General features: G+C 44.9%; 1 protein-coding gene across 3 annotated transcripts in view; it reads left to right on the forward strand.

The window, feature by feature from the left end:
• The first annotated feature begins 13,412 nt into the window (after positions 1-13,412).
• Positions 13,413-19,756, forward strand: part of LOC137374726 (SAM domain-containing protein SAMSN-1-like) — a 94,877-nt gene continuing 88,533 nt past the window's right edge. The window contains exon 1 of one of the 3 annotated variants that reach the window (XM_068041286.1): positions 13,413-13,657. In XM_068041286.1, coding sequence (XP_067897387.1) covers positions 13,601-13,657 — 57 coding nt within the window. In that variant the 5' untranslated portion in view covers positions 13,413-13,600. The remainder of the gene's footprint in view (positions 13,658-19,756) is intronic. The other 2 variants (XM_068041285.1, XM_068041284.1) reach the window with 2 other exon arrangements.

Genomic DNA, 19,756 nt, shown 5'->3' on the forward strand with positions numbered 1-19,756 from the left:
TATTCATAGTGGAAGATTCAGCAATGGTAATGCCATTGAACAGCAAGGGGGGATGGTTAGATTCTCTCCTCTTTGAGATGATCATTACCTGGCACTTGCATGGCACAAATGTTATTTGCCAGTTATCAGCCCAAGCCTGGATGTTGTCCAAGTCTTGCTGCATCTGGACTCGGGCTTCTTCAGTACCTGAGGAGTCACGAATGGTGCTGAACATTGTGCAATCATCAGCGAACACCCCCACTTCTGACCTTATGATGGAGGGAAGGTTATTGATGAAGCAGCTGAAGATGGTTGAGTCTAAACAAAGAACACACGAAATGGGAGCAAGAGTAGATCATAAGGCCCTTCGAGCCTGCTCCACCATTCAAAACGATCACGGTTGATCTTATGATTCAACTCTACTTTCACGCCTGCTTGCCATATCGTTTGATTCCCTGAGAGACCAAAAATCTTGTCTTTCCCAGCCTTAAATGTACTCAATGATGGAGCAGCCACAACCCTCTGAAGTAGGGAATTCCAAAGATTCACAACCCTTTGAGTGCAGTAATTTTTCCTCATCGCAATCCTAAAGGATCGGCCCCTTATCCTGAGACTGTGCCCCCGCGTTATAGATTCCCTGAGAACTGGAAATAGTCTCTCAGTATCTACCTTATCCAGCCCCTTCAGAATCTTTTATGTTTCAATGAGATTACTTCTCATTCTTCTAAACTCCAGAGAATACAGACCCAATTTACTTAGTCTCTCATCATAGGACAACCCCCTCACCCCAGGGACCAATCTAGTGAACCTTCACTGCAATGCCTCCAATGCAAGTATATTCTTCCTTAAGTGTGGAGACCAAAACTGCGCACAGTACACCAGATGTGGTCTCACCAAAACCCTGTGCAATTGTAGCAATGCTTCCTTATTCCTGTACTCCAACTCCCTTGCAATAAAGGCCAACATGCCATTTGCCATCCTAATTGCTTTCTATACCTACATGTTAACTTTTTGCATTCCTTGTATAAGCACACCCGATTCTCTTTGAACATCGACGCTTACAAGTTTCACACCTTTTAAAACATATTCTACTTTTCTATTCTTATGACCAAAGTGCTTAACTACACTCTTCCCTTAATTATACTCCATCTTCCATTTTGTTGCCTACTCACTTAACCTGTCTATATCTCTTTGCAGCATTTCTGTGTCCTCCCCATAGCTTCCCTTTCCATCTACCTTTGTATCATCTTCAAACTTAGATACATTACTCTGTCTCTTCATCTAAGTCATTAATATAGATTGTAAATAGCTGAGGCCCCAGCACTGGTCCTTGCAGCACCCCACTATCTATTAACCTTACGTGTGGCACCTTATTGAATTTTGGAAATCCAGGTATACTACATCTTTATCTACCCTACTAGTTACATCCTCAATAAACTGTAATAAATATGTCAAGCAGGATTTCCCTTTAGTAAAACCATGTTGACTTGTTCGAATAAAACTACCCTGAGGAACTCCTGCAATGATGTCCTGGGACTGAGATGATTGAGCTCCAACAACTGCAACAATCTTCCTTTGCACTAGGTATGACTCCAACTAGCGGAGAGGTTACCCCCTGATTCCCATTGACTCCAGTTTTACTAGGACTCCTTAATGCCATGCTCGGTCAAATGCTGCCTTGATGTCAAGGGCAGTCACTCTCACCTCACCTCTGGAGTTCAGCTCTTTTGTCCATGTTAGGACCAAGGCTGTAGTGAGGTCAGGAGCTGAGTGGCCCTGGTGGAACCCAAACTGTGCGTCAGTGAGCACGTTATTGCTAAGCAAGTGCCGCTTGATCGCACTGTCGACGACCCCTTCCATCACTTTGCTGATGATCGAGAGTAGGTTGATGGGGTGGGATTTGGCCGGGTTGGATTTGTCCTGTTTTTTGTGGACAGGACATACCTGGGCAATTTTCCACATTGTCGGGTAGATGCCAGTGTTGTGGCTGTACTCGAAAGCTTAGCTAGGGGCGTGGCTAGTTCTGGAGCACAGGTCTTCAGTACTATTGCCGGAATGTTGTCAGGGATCATAGCCTTTGCAACATTCAGTGCCTTCAGCTATTTCTTGACATCATGCGGAGTGAATTGGATTGGCTGAAGTCTGGCATTTGTGATGCTGGGGGCCTCAGGAGGAGGCCGAGATGGATATCCACAAGGCACTTCTGGCTGAAGATGGATGCAAATGCTTCAGCCTTGTCTTAAATCTCCTTAAATATCTGCCATTGTTTATCTACTGTCTTACCTTTTAACCTATTTTCCCAGGCTACTGTAGCCAATTCTATCTTCATACCTTTATTTAAGTTTAAGACACTAGTTTCAGACCCAAGTTTCGCATTATCAAACTGAATGTAAAATTCATTATGTTATGATCACTCTTGCCAAGAGGGTCCTTTACAATGAGATCATTAATTAATACTTTCTCATTACACATTCCCAAGTCTAAAATAACCTGCTCCCTGGTTGGTTCCAGAATGTATTGTTCTAAGAAATTGTTCCAAATAGATTCTATGATAAAAGCAAAATACTGCGGATGCTGGAAATCTGAAATAAAACAGGAAAATACTCAGCAGGTCTGGCAGCATCTGTGGAGAGAGAAGCAGAGTTAACGTTTCAGGTCAGTGACCCTTCTTCAGAACTCTATGAACTCATCCTCCAAACTACCTTTGCCAAGTTGATTCATCTAATCTATATAAAGATTAAAATCACCTGATTATTGCAGTACCTTTCCTACAAGGTCCCATTATTTCTTGATTTATACCCTGTCCTCCAGAGTAACTACTTCTTTCCCTTGTTAGTTCTTATCTCCACCCAAACTGATTCAATATCTTGATCTTTCTAGCCAAGATCATTTCTCACTACTTATCTCATCCTTTATGAACAGAACCTACCTCCCTTTCCTTTCTTCCTATCCTTCTGAAATTTAGTTTCCAGCCTTGGTCACCTTGCAACCAAATCTCTGTACTGGCTATTGTATCATACTTATTTATTGTTATTTGTGCTATCAATTCATCCATCTTGTTTTGAATGCTGCATTCAGATAAAGAACTTTAAATCTGCCTTTTTATCATTTTTCCCTACTCTGACCTTATACCTTATTTGCTGGTGCACTCTTATGTTTTTATGCTCTGTCCCTTCTTGTCACACTCTGGTTATCATTACCTGTATTGCTACTCTGCACTATTGCCTTGTCCTTTCTCGTTAACATTCTAAAATTAATTGTTGTGATCTGCCGGAAAGGGCGGTGGAAGCAGATTCAATAGTAACTTTCAAAAGGGAATTGGGTAAATACTTGAAGGAGAAAAATGAGCAGGGCTGTGGGTAAATAAGAGAGGGAGTGTGACTATTTGGATCGCTCCTTCAAAGAGCCAGCGTGACGCAATTGGCCAAATGGCCTCACTTGTGCTGTATCTATCTGCGATTCTTTCTTAGTATTTGCATTGCTTCACAACAGGGATACAGGAAGTCTGTGTTGTGTCCTCTCTAATGCCTTGAGATCTTCTCTAGTGTGGAGCCCAATACTACACACAGTGCTCTAACTGCGATCTTGCCAAGGTTTTATAATCAATTTGAAGGTCTTTCTCTCTTCACCTCCTCTGCTGAGGGTGGTGGCTGTCACCACGTCCCAAAGGTGCTGACAATCATTTGGTACATTGCCACATGGTAATTCTATAATTGGGGGCAATGAAAGTGAGTGCAGGCAAGCTATTCGACCTTAACAGTTGAGCCGAGGCTAACTTCACCCAACACAGGCTATGTAGCAGGAGGTCGCTGTCTGATTCATTCCCCCAGTCCCCTGTCTGCCTCAGTCCAGTGTGGATCTGCACCAAGCTGTACATCGAGGCAACATGTGAGGTTGGGGATATTTTGCCACGAAAATCAAGCAAATGATATCAGTGTGTACACAGTCATCTGTACTTTACCAGGAGACTGATTCATTAATGGATTAGGAAAATGAAAGGAAATGATGAAACAGAGGGGGAAGTATGATATCATCAAAATCCTTCAAATCAGCTCTTCCTTTTACACACACACAAACACGCATACACCCATACTTAATCACTGGCACACATAAACACAAACAAAGAATCAAGCCCACTTTGAATCATTTTGACAGCACCTTCCAAACCTGCGATCTGTACCAGCTAGAAACACAAGGGCAGCAAACACCGCCACCTGCAATTTCCCCTCCAAGTCACGCACCATCCTGACTTGGAAATATATCGCCGTTCCTCCACCGTTGTTGGGTCAAAACCTTGGAACTCCCTCCCTATCAGCACTGTGGGTATACCTACATCCCAAGGACAGCAGCGGTTCAAGAAGGCAGCTCTTCTGAAGGGCAGTTAGGGATGGGCAATAAATAGTGGCCTTGCCAGCGACGCCCACATCCCGTGAACAAACAAAAAAAAGATACAATTACACAAGCGTGCACAAATAGACATACACACATACAAACACACACCTATCCTCTCCTTCCCTACACATCTCCATTCTTCCCTCCCATGTACATACATTTCTCCCCCTTCCTTACACACTCTCATCTCCACTCCCCATCCTCCCCACACAACTACATCTTTTATATTTCAATTTTGAGTTTTTTTCTTGATAAAGAATCAGAGAATCATACAATATAGAAGGAGGCCATTTGACCCATTGTGACTGTGGTGGCTCTTTGAAAGAGCTATCCAATTAGTCCCATTCCCATGCTCTTTCCTCATAGTCCTGAAAATTTTCCACTTCAAATATTTATACAATTTCCTTTTGAAGCGACTATTGAATCCACTTCCACCACCCTTTCAGGCAGTGCCTTCCAGATCACAACAACTCGCTGTGTAAAAATGTTTTTCTTCATGTCACCTTTGGTTCTTTTGCCAATCACATTGTATCTGTGTCCTCTGGTTACTGACTCTTCTGCACTGGAAACTGTTTCTTCTGATTTACTCCATCAAACACCTTCACAATTTCCTTCACCTTCTCTGCTCTAAGGGAAACAATCCCAGCATCTCCAGTCTCTCCACATAACTGAAGTCCCTCATTCCTGGTATCATTCCACTAAACCTCTTCAGCACACTCTCCGAGACCTTGACATCCTTCCAAAAGTGTGGTGCCCAGAATTGGACAAATTGCTCCAGCTGGGGCCCAGCCAATGTTTAGTAAAGGTTCAGTCTAACTTCCTTGCATTTGTACACTCTACCTCCAATTATAAAGCTTCTTATGGCTTATTTAGTTAACTATTTTTAAAAATTCAAGATATGAAAGTAAGTGACTGGAACAGGTTGAGACCTGTAACTCCCGTCTAGAAAGGAGGGGCAGAAGGAGGATGTTTTAAAATTCATTCATGGGATGTGGGCATCGCTGGCTATGCCAACATTTATTACCCATCCCTAATTGCCCTTGAGAAGGTGGTGGTGAGCTGCCTTCTTGAACTGCTGCAGTCCATGTGGGGTAGGTACACACACAGTGCTGTTAGGAAGGGAGTTCCAGGATTTTGACCCAGCAACAGTGAAGGAACGGCGATATAGTTCCAAGTCAGGATGGTGTGTGACATGGAGGGGAAATTGCAGGTGGTGATGTTCCCATGCATTTGCTGCCCTTGCCCTTCTAGGTGGTAGAGGTGCGGGTTTAGAAGGTGCTGTCTAAGAAGCCTTGCTGCGTTGCTGCAGTGCATCTTGTAGATGGTACACACTGCTGTCACTGTGCATCGGTAATGGAGGGAGTGAAATTTTGTGGATGGGGTGCCAATCAAGCAGGCTGCTTTGTCCTGGATGGTGTTGAGCTTTTTGAGTGTTGCTGGAGCTGCATCCATCCAGGCAAGTGAAGAGTATTCCATCACGCTCCTGACTTGTGCCTTGTAGATTGTGGACAGGCTTTGGGAAGTCAGGAAGTGAGTTACTCGCCACAGGATTCCTAACCTCTGACGTGCTCTTGTAGCCACGGTATTTATATGGCTACTCCAGTTCAGTTTCTGGTCAATGGTCATCTCTTTGGCCTCCTTATCTCGAGAGACAATGGGTAAGCGCCTGGAGGTGGTCAGTGGTTTGTGAAGCAGTGCCTGGAGTGGCTATAAAGGCCAATTCTAGAGTGACAGGCTCTTCCACAGGTGCTGCAGAGAAATTTGTTTGTCGGGGCTGTTACACAGTTGGCTGTCCCCTTGCGCCTCTGTCTTTTTTCCTGCCAACTACTAAGTCTCTTCGACTCGCCACACTTTAGCCCCGCCTTTATGGCTGCCCGCCAGCTCTGGCGATCACTGGCAACTGACTCCCACGACTTGTGATCAATGTCACAGGATTTCATGTCGCGTTTGCAGACGTCTTTAAAGCGGAGACATGGACGGCCAGTGGGTCTGATACCAGTGGCGAGCTCGCTGTACAATGTGTCTTTGGGGATCCTGCCATCTTCCATGCGGCTCACATGGCCAAGCCATCTCAAGTGCCGCTGACTCAGTAGTGTGTATAAGCTGGGGATGTTGGCCCCCTCCAAGACTTCTGTGTTGGAGATACGGTCCTGCCACCTGATGCCAAGTATTCTCCGGAGGCAGCGAAGATGGAATGAATTGAGACATCTCTCTTGGCTGACATACGTTGTCCAGGCCTCGCTGCCATAGAGCAAGGCACTGAGGACACAGGCCTGATACACACGGACTTTTGTGTTCCGTGTCAGTGCACCATTTTCCCACACTCTCTTGGCCAGTCTGGACATAGCAGTGGATGCCTTTCCCATGCGCTTATTGATTTCTGCATCTAGAGACAGGTTACTGGTGATAGTTGAGCCTAGGTAGGTGAACTCTTGAACCACTTCCAGAGTGTGGTCACCAATATTGATGGATGGAGCATTTCTGACGTCCTGCCCCATGATGTTCGTTTTCTTGAGGCTGATGGTTAGGCCAAATTCATTGCAGGCAGCTGCAAACCTGTCGATGAGACTCTGCAGGCACTCTTCAGTGTGAGATGTTAAAGCAGCATTGTCAGCAAAGAGGAGTTCCCTGATGAGGACTTTCCGTACTTTGGACTTCGCTCTTAGATGGGCAAGATTGACCAACCTACCCCCTGATCTTGTGTGGAGGAAAATTTCTTCTTCAGAGGACTTGAACGCATGTGAAAGCAGCAGGGAGAAGAAATTCCCAAAAAGTGTGGGTGCGAGAACACAGCCCTGTTTCACGCCACTCAGGATAGGAAAGGGGTCTGATGAGGAGCCACCATGTTGAATTGTGCCTTTCATATTGTCATGGAATGAGGTGATGATACTTAGTAGCTTTGGTGGACATCCAATCTTTTCTCGTAGTCTGAAGAGACCACGTCTGCTGACGAGGTCAAAGGCTTTGGTGAGATCAATGAAAGCAATGTAGAGGGGCATCTGTTGTTCACGGCATTTCTCCTGTATCTGATGAAGGGAGAACAGCATGTCAACGGTCGATCTCTCTGCACGAAAGCCACACTGTGCCTCAGGGTAGACGCGCTCAGCAAGCTTCTGGAGCCTGTTTAGAGCGACTCGAGCAAACACTTTTCCCACGATGCTGAGCAGGGAGATTCCATGGTAGTTGTTGCAGTCACCGCGGTCACCTTTGTTTTTATAGAGGGTGATGATATTGGCATCGCGCATGTCCTGGGGTACTGCTCCCTCGTCCCAGCACAGGCATAGCCGTTCATGCAGTGCTGAGAGTATAGCAGGCTTGGCACTCTTGATTATTTCAGGGGTAATGCTGTCCTTCCCAGGGGCTTTTCCACTGGCTAGAGAATCAATGGCATCACTGAATTCTGATTTGGTTGGCTGTATGTCCAGCTCATCCATGACTGGTAGAGGCTGGGCTGCATTGAGGGCAGTCTCAGTGACAACATTCTCCCTGGAGTACAGTTCTAGGTAGTGCTCAACCCAGCGGTCTATTTGTTTGCATTGGTCAGTGATCGTGTCCCCTGATTTAGATTTGAGGGGGGGGGATCTTCTTGATGGTTGGCCCAAGAGCTCTCTTCATGCCATCATACATTCCTCTGATGTTTCCGGTGTCTGAGGCCAGCTGAATATGACTGCATAGGTGTTGCCAGTAGTCGTTTGCGCAGCGCCTGGCTGTTCTTTGTGCAGTGCTTCTGGCTGCTTTAAGTGCTGTGGATGTTACATCGCTGGGGGCTTTCTTGGAGTTCAACAGTGCAATGCGCTTAGCGGCTATGACAGGTTCCTGCTCTTCATTATGAGTTTGAAACCAGTCTGCATTTCTCTTCGCACTTTTGCCGTAGGTGGTCAAAGCTGACTCATAGATGGCGTCTCTGATGTGGGCCCACTTGGTCTCAGCATCCCCTGTGGGAGTGTTTTGAAGGGCTGTTTCAAGTGAATTTAGAAATTTTTGTAACAGCTGTGGGTGAGAAATTCTGCTCGTGTTGATGCGCGGGCGGCCCTTCTGCTTGGAATGATGCAACTTCTTTGGTCTGAGTCTAACCTTGCTGCACACCAGGGAGTGGTCAGTGTCGCAGTCCGCACTGTGGAAGCTGCGTGTGATTTGAACACTGTTTAAGGTGGCTCGCCTTGTGACGATGAGGTCTAGCTGGTGCCAACGACGCGATCTTGGGTGCCTCCATGAAACCTGATGACAGGGTTTAGTGTGAAAGAACGAGTTGGTGATGCAGAGGTTATGATAGGTGCACAACTCAAGCAATCTCTGCCCGTTCTCATTCATTCTTCCAACGCCATAGAGCCCAAGGCAGGAGGGCCATGAGTCATGGTCGGCCCCAACCCTGGCATTAAAGTCCCCCAGCAGGAATAGGTGTTCGGTGTTGGGGATGCTGCTAATGATGTTATGGAGTTCCTCGTAGAACTGATCTTTAGCTTCAGGTGGGGAGCAGCGTGTTGGAGCATAGATGCTGAGTAGGTGTACTGGACCAGAGGTGGTGAGCAGTCGGATGGACAGTATGCCTTCCGAGCCATTTGAGGGAGGCTCTATCATGGTGAGCAAGGAGTTTCTGATGGCGAAGCACACTCCATGCTGTCTTGGTTCTTCAGGATCCCTGCCCTGCCAGAAGAAGGTGTAGTCTTGCTCTGCTGGAGATCCACTCGCGGGGAGGCGTGTCTCCTGAAGTGCTGCAATGTCTACATTGAGTCTACTGAGCTCGTTGTTAATGATGGCGGTCTTCCGAGAATCGTTGATTTGTGTAAGGTCTTCCGACAGGCCAGGACACATAGTTCTGACGTTCCAGCTTGCAAATCGCAGGGCTGGTACCTTCTTTCCTTTTTTCGTGCTGTTTGGTGCGGTGTATCAGTCCACCTTTCGGGCAATGACCCTGAGCTCCAAGCACCCATTGAAGCAGGTAGAGTGGCGGGACAGAACCTTATTGACCGGGGGCTGCCCGGTTTGAGGCGGGCGGTAGCTGTCCAGTGAGGTGTGATGACCTCTCCCACCGACAAAGGCAACCCGTGGCGCCCAGTTTCTATGCCAATTTATCTGCACTTATAACCCGTAACTGCTGCCTTCCGTGTTGTTTCAGTCGTTGTGAGGCAACTATGGAGTGACCTCTCCATGGCGCATGCCTGGGCGAATTTATGGAGGTTGAGAGTTGCCCAGTCGTCAAAACCCCCCTCTCGGCCTTTCTGGTGGGGTCCAAAGGAGTGCAGAGCACGACATTTGGCACCGGTATGGCTGCAGGAACTGCTGGAAACATGCCAAAGGTGACACATGACCGCCTACGGGGTTCCGCTCCGGATTTTTTGTTAGGGTTTACTCCCTTAGCCTTGGTCTCTCCCGAGACGCCCACAGGGCAGTGGGGTTGTTAGGGCCCCTACACAGGTGTCGGATGATGCCGGTGGGAGGAGGGGATGTGAGGGGGAGGGGTGGAGGGAGGGGGGTGCAAGGGGGAGCTGGGAAGGGGGCTGTAAGGGGGTGGGGGGGGTGCAGGGGAATGGGGTGCGAGGGGAAGATCATGCGGGGGGGGGCCTGGGACGGGGTTGTGAGGGGGTGAGCTGAGAGGGTGGAGCAGGGAAGGGGACGGGGCAGGGGGGGTGTGTGGAAGTGGGGGGGAAGGGTGAGGGGAAGTGGGGGGGGAAGCGGGTGCAGGTAATAAGCCATTTCCTCAGTGCCCACCATCGACGTCCGGAAAGCTCATCCACGTCCTTCTGGTCAATGGTAACCCCCAGGATATTGATAGTGGGGGATACAGCAATGGTAATGCCATTGAATATCAAGGGGAGATGGTTAAATTCTCTCTTGTTGGAGATGGTCATTGTCTGGCAATTATGTGGCGCAAATGTTACTTGCCACTTATCAGCCCAAGCCTGGATATTGTCCAGGTCTTGCTGCATTTCTACATGGACTGCTTCAGTATCTGAGGAGTCGCGAATGGTGAATGAGATAGCATCCAGACCACAAGCCAATCTGAAAGCTGATGGAGAGTTCACTCGCTTGACCAGACCAAGACAGTGCAAGGAACATGAGGGACTTCATTAACACAAGGCCCCAATACCACATCTTCAACAAATGTGGAAATATTGCACTGCAGGCTCCACCAATATGATGGCCAATTCTGGTTGGACATATGCTTGGAGATTTCATCAAATGACTTCCCGCCTCCAACTGCTTCACCCAGTCAAACAGCCTTTTCCCCTATCTCTAACAGTTTGATAATTCATTAACAAAAGTGTTCAAAGAGAATGAAAATAACCATGATTATTAAGGCCCTATAATTTTTCCCTGGGTTGCTCGGTAAGTGGATGGGACAATGTCGAGGCAGCTTTACTCTGTCCCATCAAACACTCCCAGGGCAGGTAGAGTACAAGTTAGATACTGAGTGAATCTCCCTCTACACTGTCCCACCAAACGCTCCCAGGACAGGTACAGCACGGGGTTAGATACAGAAAAAAAAAACAGGTTATATACAGAGTAAAGCTCCCTCTATGAAGAAAAAAAAGAAAAAAAGAAAAAAAAACACGTTAGATAAAGATTAAACTCCCTCTACACTGTCCCCATCAAACACTGCCAGGACATGTACAGCACGGGGGAGGGGTGGGGTTAGATACAGAGTAAAACTTGCTCTATACTGCATGAGCAAACACTGTGTATTTCCCACTCTCAGGTATATCTCTGTTTTCTCGTTGTGTTGAGGTGTGTCTCACCAATTGAAAAAAAAAACAGTTTAGATACAGAGTAAAAAAAAAAGGAAAAAAAACCAAAAAAAAAAAAGAAGAGTAAAGCTCGCAAAGGAGGACGAAGAAACTGATAAAGACAGGGAGAATAGAATATGAATGTAAGCTAGCAAAAAATATAAAAATAGACTGTAAAGCTTCTACAGGTACATAAAAAGGAAACGTCTGGCTAAGACAAACGTGGGTCCATTACAGGCAGAGTCAGGAGAATTTATAATGGAAACTAGAGAAATGGCAGAGAAGCTAAATGATTGCATTGTGCCCGTCTTCACTGAGGAAGATACAAGAAATCTCCCAGAATTAGAGATCCAAGGGATTAGGGGAAATGAGGAATTGAAGGAAACTAGTATTAGTAAGAAGGTTGTATTGGAGAAATTAATGGGGCTGAAGGTTGATAAGTCCCAGGACTGAATATTCTACATCCCAGAGTGTTGAAAGTGGTAGCTATGGAGATTGTGGATGCATTGATGATCATCTTCCAAAATTTTATAGATTCTGGAGTGGTTCCTGCAGATTGGAAGGTCGCAAATGTCACCCCACTATTTAAGAGGGAAGAGAGAGAGAAAACAGGGAGTTAGAGACCTGTTAGTCTTACATCAGTCATTAGGAAAATATTAGAATCTATTCTAAACGATGTGATAAATGGACACTTGGATAATAATGATCTGATTGGGCATAGTCAACATGGATTTATGAATGGGAAATCATGTTTGACGAACCTGTTGGAGTTTTTTGAGGATGTTACTAACAGAATTGATAAAGGGGAGTCAGTGGGCGTGGTATACTTGGATTTTCAGAAGGATTTTGATAAAGTCTTGGCAGTCTGTGACTAGTGCGGTACCACAAGGATCAGTACTTGGGCCCCAGTTGTTCACAATATATATCAATGATTTGGATGTGGGGACCAAATGTAATATTTCCAAGTTCGCAGATGACACAAAACTAGATGGGAATGTGTGTTGTGAGGAAGATGCAAAGCAGCTTCAAGGGGATTTGGACAGACTTAGTGAGTGAGCAAGAACATGACAGGTGGAATATAATGTGGAAAAATGTGAGATTCTCCACTTTGGCCGGAGGAATAGATGTGCAAAGTATTTCTTAAATGGTAGAGATTAGAAAATCTAGATTTATAAAGGGACCTGGGTGTCCTTGTCAATAAGTCACTGAAAGCTAATATACAGGTTCAGCAAGCAATTAGGAAAGCGAATGGTTAGCCTTTATTGCAAGAGGATTTGAGTACAGGAGTAGTGAAGACTTGCTTCAATTGTATAGAACATTGGTTAGACCGCACCTGGAGTACTGTATGCAGTTTTGGTCCCCTGACCTTAGGAAGGATATTATTGCCATAGATGGAGTGCAACGAAGGTTCACCAGACTTGTTCCCGAGATGAAGGGACTGTGTTATGAAGAGAGATTGGGGAAACTGGGCCTGTATTCCCTAGAGTCTCGGAGAATGAGAGATGATCTCATTGAAACCTACAAAATACTTAAAGGGATAGACAGGGTAGATGCAGGTAAGATGTTTCACCTGGTTGGGGAGTCTAGAACCAGGGGACACAATTTCAAAATAAGGGGGAAGCCACTTAGAACCGAGATGAGGAGAAATTTCTTTACTCAGAGGGTTGTGAATCTTTTGAATTCTCTACTCCAGAGGGCTGTGGAGGTTCAGTCATTGAGTATGTTTAAAGCAGAGATTGACAGATTTCTAAATACCAATGACATATGAGGATAGTGTTGGAAAAAGGCATTGAAGTGGATAATCAGGCATGATTGTATTGAATGGCAGGGCAGGCTCGATGGGCTGAATGGCCTACTCCTGCTCCTATGTTCCTACACTGTTCTGTCAAACATTCCCAGGACAGGTACAGCATAAATTCCTCTACTCTGTCCCTGTGGCAGTGTCAATAAAGCAGAGCGATATGAAAGATTGTAGTAAAGATAGAGATGTTGTTGGTTGAAGCTGAGAGAAAGGGGTCAAATGTCAAATTGCTAGTGGTTTCTTGCATTCTGTTTAGAAATAAAACAGAAACCTAAATGCCTCACTGTAATCAGAAAATTATCATAACAGTTCAATTTCTTTGTCAGTTAATGTTCTGTATCCTGCTAAAATAATAAATGGTGATAAACCAAATAATAGTGTAATTATAAAGGAAATGGAGGGAAAGGCTTTTGAGATATAGTGTGGGGAAATTGCTTTTACCTCATTGGTGGCACACGAGTGGAAATTATCAAGGCATCTAATGGCTGATATTAGGTCACTCATGCTTTAGTTATGCTTCAGAAACTTCAGCGATGTTCCTGTATCTCTTCACTGCAGATAATACTTCCGGCTTCTATGAGGAAGTTTAACTGTTCTGATCTGAAACACTGTGGTTTCAAGACAGTTGCTTCTTCAGCTCTTGTTTAGCCTTAGTGTCGTTTCTTTTTCTTAGGCGTCAGGGGTTTAATCAAAGCTTGGAAAGATGATACGCCGGAAAGCTTCAAATGCTTCGGATAAAGAGAAATGCTTAAAGCCTAAGGTAAGTTCGATGCTGAGGGATTGTGAAATGTCCTTACTCTGTAAAAAGGCGAAACACTTTATTTGAGTATGTGGGATTTGCCAGTGAGTAATTGAGAGTTTACAATCCAGGACTTTGGGCATTGAAGACCTAAAGTGCACACTGAGGTTTTCACCATAGATTCGGCCGAACAAGACATTAGTTTGCATTACAGTTGGATAACTTCAGAAAGTTCTATGGTTTGGTATATTGGGATTCAATAGAATGGCAGAGTCTATGAAAGGGTTTGGTGGTTTGCCATTCTATGTAATAGGAACAAATGGGATTAGATGGGTCCATTGGACATCTATATCACGGGACTAAATGGGAAGGGGTTTAATTCATTGGGACTCTGCAATGGGAGGTAGTTTAGTTCATTGGGATACTGTATCCAGGGAGTAAATATAAAGAGATTTGGTCCACTGGGACTCTATATAATGGAAGTGAAAATGAAGAGGCTTTATTCAGAATTATATCCAGTGACTCAGTGGATGAAGGTACCATGTAGAGTAACGCCGAGGCATCGAGACCAGATGTGTTAGTCAAGCTGTAACATGTTGGTGTTTGGGACATCTGAGCCGGGCAGGGCCAAAAACAGGCAAAATTCTCACTCCTGGGCATTCTCCAGTGATATTTGTGTAGGAAGTGCACGCATCTGGATGCAGAGTAAAGACAGGACTAGGCTTTCCATTTCTCACTGTCAGCTGACAAGATCCTAAACTCTGGAATTCCCTCCCTAATACTCTCTGCCTTTCTACCCATCTCTCTTTCTTTAAGACACTCCTTATACCTCTGACCAGCTTTTGGTCACCTCTCCTAATTTCTTCTTACGTGGCTCACTGTCAAATTTTGTTTCATTTCTGCTCCCGTGAAGTGGCTTGGGGCATTTTACTACATTAAAGGTTCTATATACATGCAAGTTGTTGCTTTTGCTGTTGTCTGGATTCATACTCTAAGAGTGACCACTTGGATGAGGGACTGCAGGGTAGTGATCACTTGTAGACCCCTAATCCAGTGTGAGTTAATGCCTTTGGATTGAGGGAGGAGAAACAGTGAGACAGCGGGGATGGGGGGAGCGGTGGGGAGAGTAGTAGAATAGTAAATCTGCCCTGTCTGGGACGTGTACTTCCTGAAATTGGCTGTAGCTTCGAAATGTTGTAACTGCCCAATTCTACAAAAGTGTATAACAAGAATCGAGTGTATGTGCAGGGGGTTTGCAGAACTTCCTGAGTTAATGGTACAGCACCTAGGATGAATGATCACTGATGGTAGCTGCTAGTACCCACCAAATAATAATCACCACTCAGAGCTTTCTTGTAAAATTTTCTTTTTGTGACTTAAAAGGTTTTGATGAAGCAACAGTCCCAACCTTTTATAGATGTAAACCATCCATAGAAGTCAAGGGATCAGAACAAGGCTTCTAATCTGTCTCTTGCAATCGTGCTTCTCACATCTGTTTGGTGCCTACATTATCTGTGATATGTGAAGAGCCGATTATAGATTAAACTGCTAGGCAGAAGTTACATGAGAGAGCAAATAATTAGAATACAGGAGAAGGAATTAAACAATTCAGTACTGGACTTTGTGAGGACTCTGAAGTGTATTTGTGTGTATCTGCGTGTGTGTTTGCATATGGTGTCTCTACATGTTTGTCTGTATGTATGTGCATGTGGTTTTCTAGAAGTGTATTGCTGTGCATATGCAGCATCTAGAGAATGTGGATATATGAGTGTCTGTGTCTGCATGTGCATGTATGTAGGCATGTGTAATGTGTGCATAAATGTGCATGCCTGATGAATGTGGAAATGTACTATATTTGTGTATGTATGCCTATGAGTCTGCACGGATTTATGTTTGTGATCTGTGTGAGTGTGTGTGTTTGAGCGCACCTGTGTGTATACAACTGTAAAAGCTGCTGATGGTCACTTTGAAAACAGTTTGAAATTTGACGCTCAAATGCAACTTCACGGCAAATCTGGGTCCTTGATCAGCGTGGCATTTCAGTAATTTAGGGATTTCTTGTACCCAAGCCTTAGCCCGAGTGCGTTTAAAGATCATACACACTCTGTTTATATCCAGGACTCTGTCCATTGTGCATTGCTACGGAGATATAACCACTTGGGCATCAAAACTGCACTTTGCTACATTACAACAGGAACTATACTTCAAAAGTATTTTATTGTCTGTAAAATGCCTGTCCTGAGGTTGTGAAAGGTGCTATAGAAATGCAAGTCTTTCCTTTACAAGATTATTCAATGTCATCCCAACAGCATGTCAAAATCAATCGTAATAACATAAGTAGGACGTACGGCTGCTCAAGACTGTTCTGCCAGTCAATAAGATCATGGCTCAACTTCGACCTCAACTCCACTTTCACACTCACTCCCCATGACCCGTGATTCCCCGAGTGCCTAAAATCTATTGATCTCACTCAATGACTGAGCATCCACAGCCTTCGGGGAAAAGGATTCAAAATATTGCTTGTTGCGTGTCAGGTTAGGCTATTTTGTTTTTTTACAATGAACCAGAGGGTAGGATTCATATAACAATTATTTGTGTTGTAGTACCAGGCAAAGCAGGCTGCAGAGGAAAACTCAGCAGCCAGCTTGCGCACAGCAAGATCCCACCAACAGCAATGTGATATCTGATTTTTTTTTGGTTGAAGGATAAATATTGGACTAGGATATCAGGAGAACACCACTGCTCTTCTTTGAAATAGTGTATTTTAAGTCCACCTAAGAGGGCAAATGGGGCCTCAGTTTAACATCTCAGCTGAAAGATGGCACCTCCGACAGTGCAGTACTCCCTCATTACTGCATGGGGTGTGTCAGCCTAGATGTTGTGCTCAAGTCCCTGCAGTGGGGGCTTGAACTCACAATCTACTAACTCAGTGGTGAGAGCATTCACAACTGAGCCATGGCTGAAACCTTATTGAGAAAAATTGATTCACCTTCCTATTCCATATCGCAGTGTTTAGTCACTGTCGGTTGCTTTCTGCTTCTGTACAGAGGTATAAAGCTATGGGGCTTTTATGAGCAACTTTTATAAATGATTTTAGGCAACAGTTCGTATATCTTCTTCTTTGGCCTCCTTGTCTCGAGAGACAATGGGTAAGCGCCTGGAGGTGGTCAGTGGCTTGTGAAGCAGCGCCTGGAGTGGCTATAAAGGCCAATTCTAGAGTGACAGGCTCTTCCACAGGCGCTGCAGATAAAATTGGTTGTCGGGGCTGTTTCACAGTTGGCTCTCGCCTTGCGCTTCTGTCTTTTTTGCTGCCAACTGCTAAGTCTCTTCGACTCGCCACACTTTAGCCCCGTCTTTATGGCTGCCCGCCAGCTCTGGCGATCACTGGCAACTGACTCCCACGACTTGTGGTCAATATCACAGGACTTCATGTCGCGTTTGCAGACGTCTTTAAAACGGAGACATGGACAGCCGGTGGGTCTGGTATCAGTTCATGTATAAGAGCATTCAAATTTCACAGTGGATTCACAGTCACAATTCCCTGAACTGGTCCAAAGTTGATTGTTTATTCATGAAAGGATGGACTTTCTGAAACTGAGAACTGCCGAAAATAATTTATCACTTCTTTCAGAGCCAACTCTCCTACAGTGATCTGTAGCTACTGCCGCGATAAACATTAGACTGGTTCGAGGGATGAGGGATTTCAGTTTCCTGGAGAGACTGGGGAAGGTGGGATAGTTCTCCTTAGAGCGGAGAAGGTTAAGGCGAGACTTAATAGAGGTATTCAAAATTGTGAAAGGTTTTGATAGAGAGTAAATAATGAGAAACTTTTTCCAGTGGCAGGCGAGTCAGAAAACAGAGGACACAGATTTAAGGTAAATGGCAAAAGAGCCAGAGGGGATGAGGAGAATCGTTTAATTGAGCAAGTTGTTGTGATCTGGAATGCACTGCCTGAAAGGGCGGTGAAAGCAGATTCAATAGTAACTTTCAGAAGGGAATCGGATAAATACTTGCAAAGAAGAAATCATGCATGACAGAGAGTGGCAATTCAATCTATCATGCCTGTGTTAGCTCTTTGTAAGAGTTATTCAGTTAGTTCCACTTCCCTGCTCTTTCCCCATAGCACTGATTTTTTCTTTCCTTTTCAAGTATTTATCCAATTCCCTTTTGAAAGTTACTATTGAATCTGCTTTAATTGCCCTTTCAGGCAACGCATTCCAGATCATAACAACTCACTGTGTAAAAAATTCTCTGCATCTCCTCTCTTGTTCTCCTTTCGATGATCTTGAAACTGTGTCCTCTTGTACTGATCCTCCTGCATGTTGGCACAGATTCTCCCGATCGACTGTCAAAACCCCAAAATGCAATCATACTTTAAAAAAGCTACCACATCAAAACCCCTTTCCTGCTGCCTTTAAAACCTGCACCCAAGATTGTTTGACCATGTTTGGCATTTTTACTGTTAACATCCATCACTTTTCATTTGCAGTTAAATGTTGTTTTACTGTTTATCCACGCTAGCTGATCTTGTACAAGGTTTCTATATAGAGTCCACAGTATCGGAACATAGCAACACAGGAACAGGAGGAGGCCATTCAGTCCCTTGAACCAGTTCTGACATTCGATTAGATCATGGCTGAATTGTATCTGAACTCCATCTACCCACCTTGGTTCTGTAATCCTCAATACCCTTACCAAACAAAACGCTATCAATCGCAATTTTGAAATTTTCGATTTTCCCCACAGCCTTAACAGTTTTTTAGGGGAGACAGTTCCAGATTTCCACTCCCCTTTGTGTGCAGAAGTGCTTCCTGACATCACCCCTGAATGCCCTAGCTCTAATTTTAAGGTTTGCCCCCTTGCTCTGGATTCTCCCCATCAGAGAAAATAGTTTCTCTCTATCATGGATAAACAGTAAAACAGCTGAATGTTAACACTGAAAGTGTCAAACGTGGTGAAACAATGACGTGCAGAGTATTTCGTAAATAGTAAGAGATTAGAAAGTGTAGATGTACAAAGGGACCTGGGTGTCCTTGTCAGTAAGCCACTGAAAGCTAACATGCAGGTGCAGCAAGCAATTAAGAAGGCTAATGGTATGTTAGCATTTATCGCAAAAGGATTTGAGTACAGGAGTAGCGAAGTTTGCTTCAATTGTATACAACCTTGGTTAGACCGCACCTGGAGTACTGTGTGCAGTTTTGGTCCCCTTACCTTAGGAAGGATATTACTGCCACGGAGGAAGTGTAACAAAGGTTCACCAGACTTGTTCCCGTGATGGCGGGACTGTCCTATGAAGAGAGATTGGGGAAACTGGGCCTGTATTCTCTAGAGTTTCGAAGAATGAGAGGTGATCTCATTGAAACCTACAAAATACTTAAAGGGATAGGCAGGGTAGATGCAGCTAAGATGTTTCCCCTGGTTGGGGAGTCTAGAACCAGGGCACACAATTTCAAAATAAGGGGGAAGCCACTTAGGACAGAGATGAGGAGAAACTTCTTTACTATTCTTTGGAATTCTCTACCCCAGAGGGCTGTGGAAGCTCAGTCACTGAGTATGTTTAAAGCAGAGATTGACACATATCTAAATACCAATGACATAAAGGGATATGAGGATAGTGTGGGGGAAAAGACATTGAAGTGGATGATCAGGCATGATTGTATTGAATGGCGGAGCAGGCTCGATGGGCAGAATGGCCTATGTTTACGCGCTCAACTCCTTTAATCATTTTAAACATCTCGATTAGAGCGCCCCTTAATCGTCTATATTCATAGAATAAAAGCCTAATCTATCCAACCTGTCCTTATAATATAACCCTTTTAGCCCCATTATAATTCTGGTGAATCACCACTGCACTTGTTCCAAGGCCAACATATCCTTCCTGAACTGCAGTGCCCAGAACTGAATGCAGTTACTCTAGATTGAGGTCTAACCAGAGCATTTATTAACTGCAGGCCGCTGATTGGCTGACAGCTTTTGGAGGTGGGACTTCCTGCCTTGGGGGTGGGGGGGGTGGTGGAAGTCCCACCCAAGTCCAATTAAGGTCCTGGGCCATGTAAAATCCTGGCGTGGCTCCCAGGCCCGGCGAAGGGGAGCTCACCCCCAACCTTTTGGCCGGTGGGT

Source organism: Heterodontus francisci, chromosome 10 (genome assembly GCF_036365525.1).
Source record: "Heterodontus francisci isolate sHetFra1 chromosome 10, sHetFra1.hap1, whole genome shotgun sequence".
NCBI classification, from domain to species: domain Eukaryota; kingdom Metazoa; phylum Chordata; class Chondrichthyes; order Heterodontiformes; family Heterodontidae; genus Heterodontus; species Heterodontus francisci.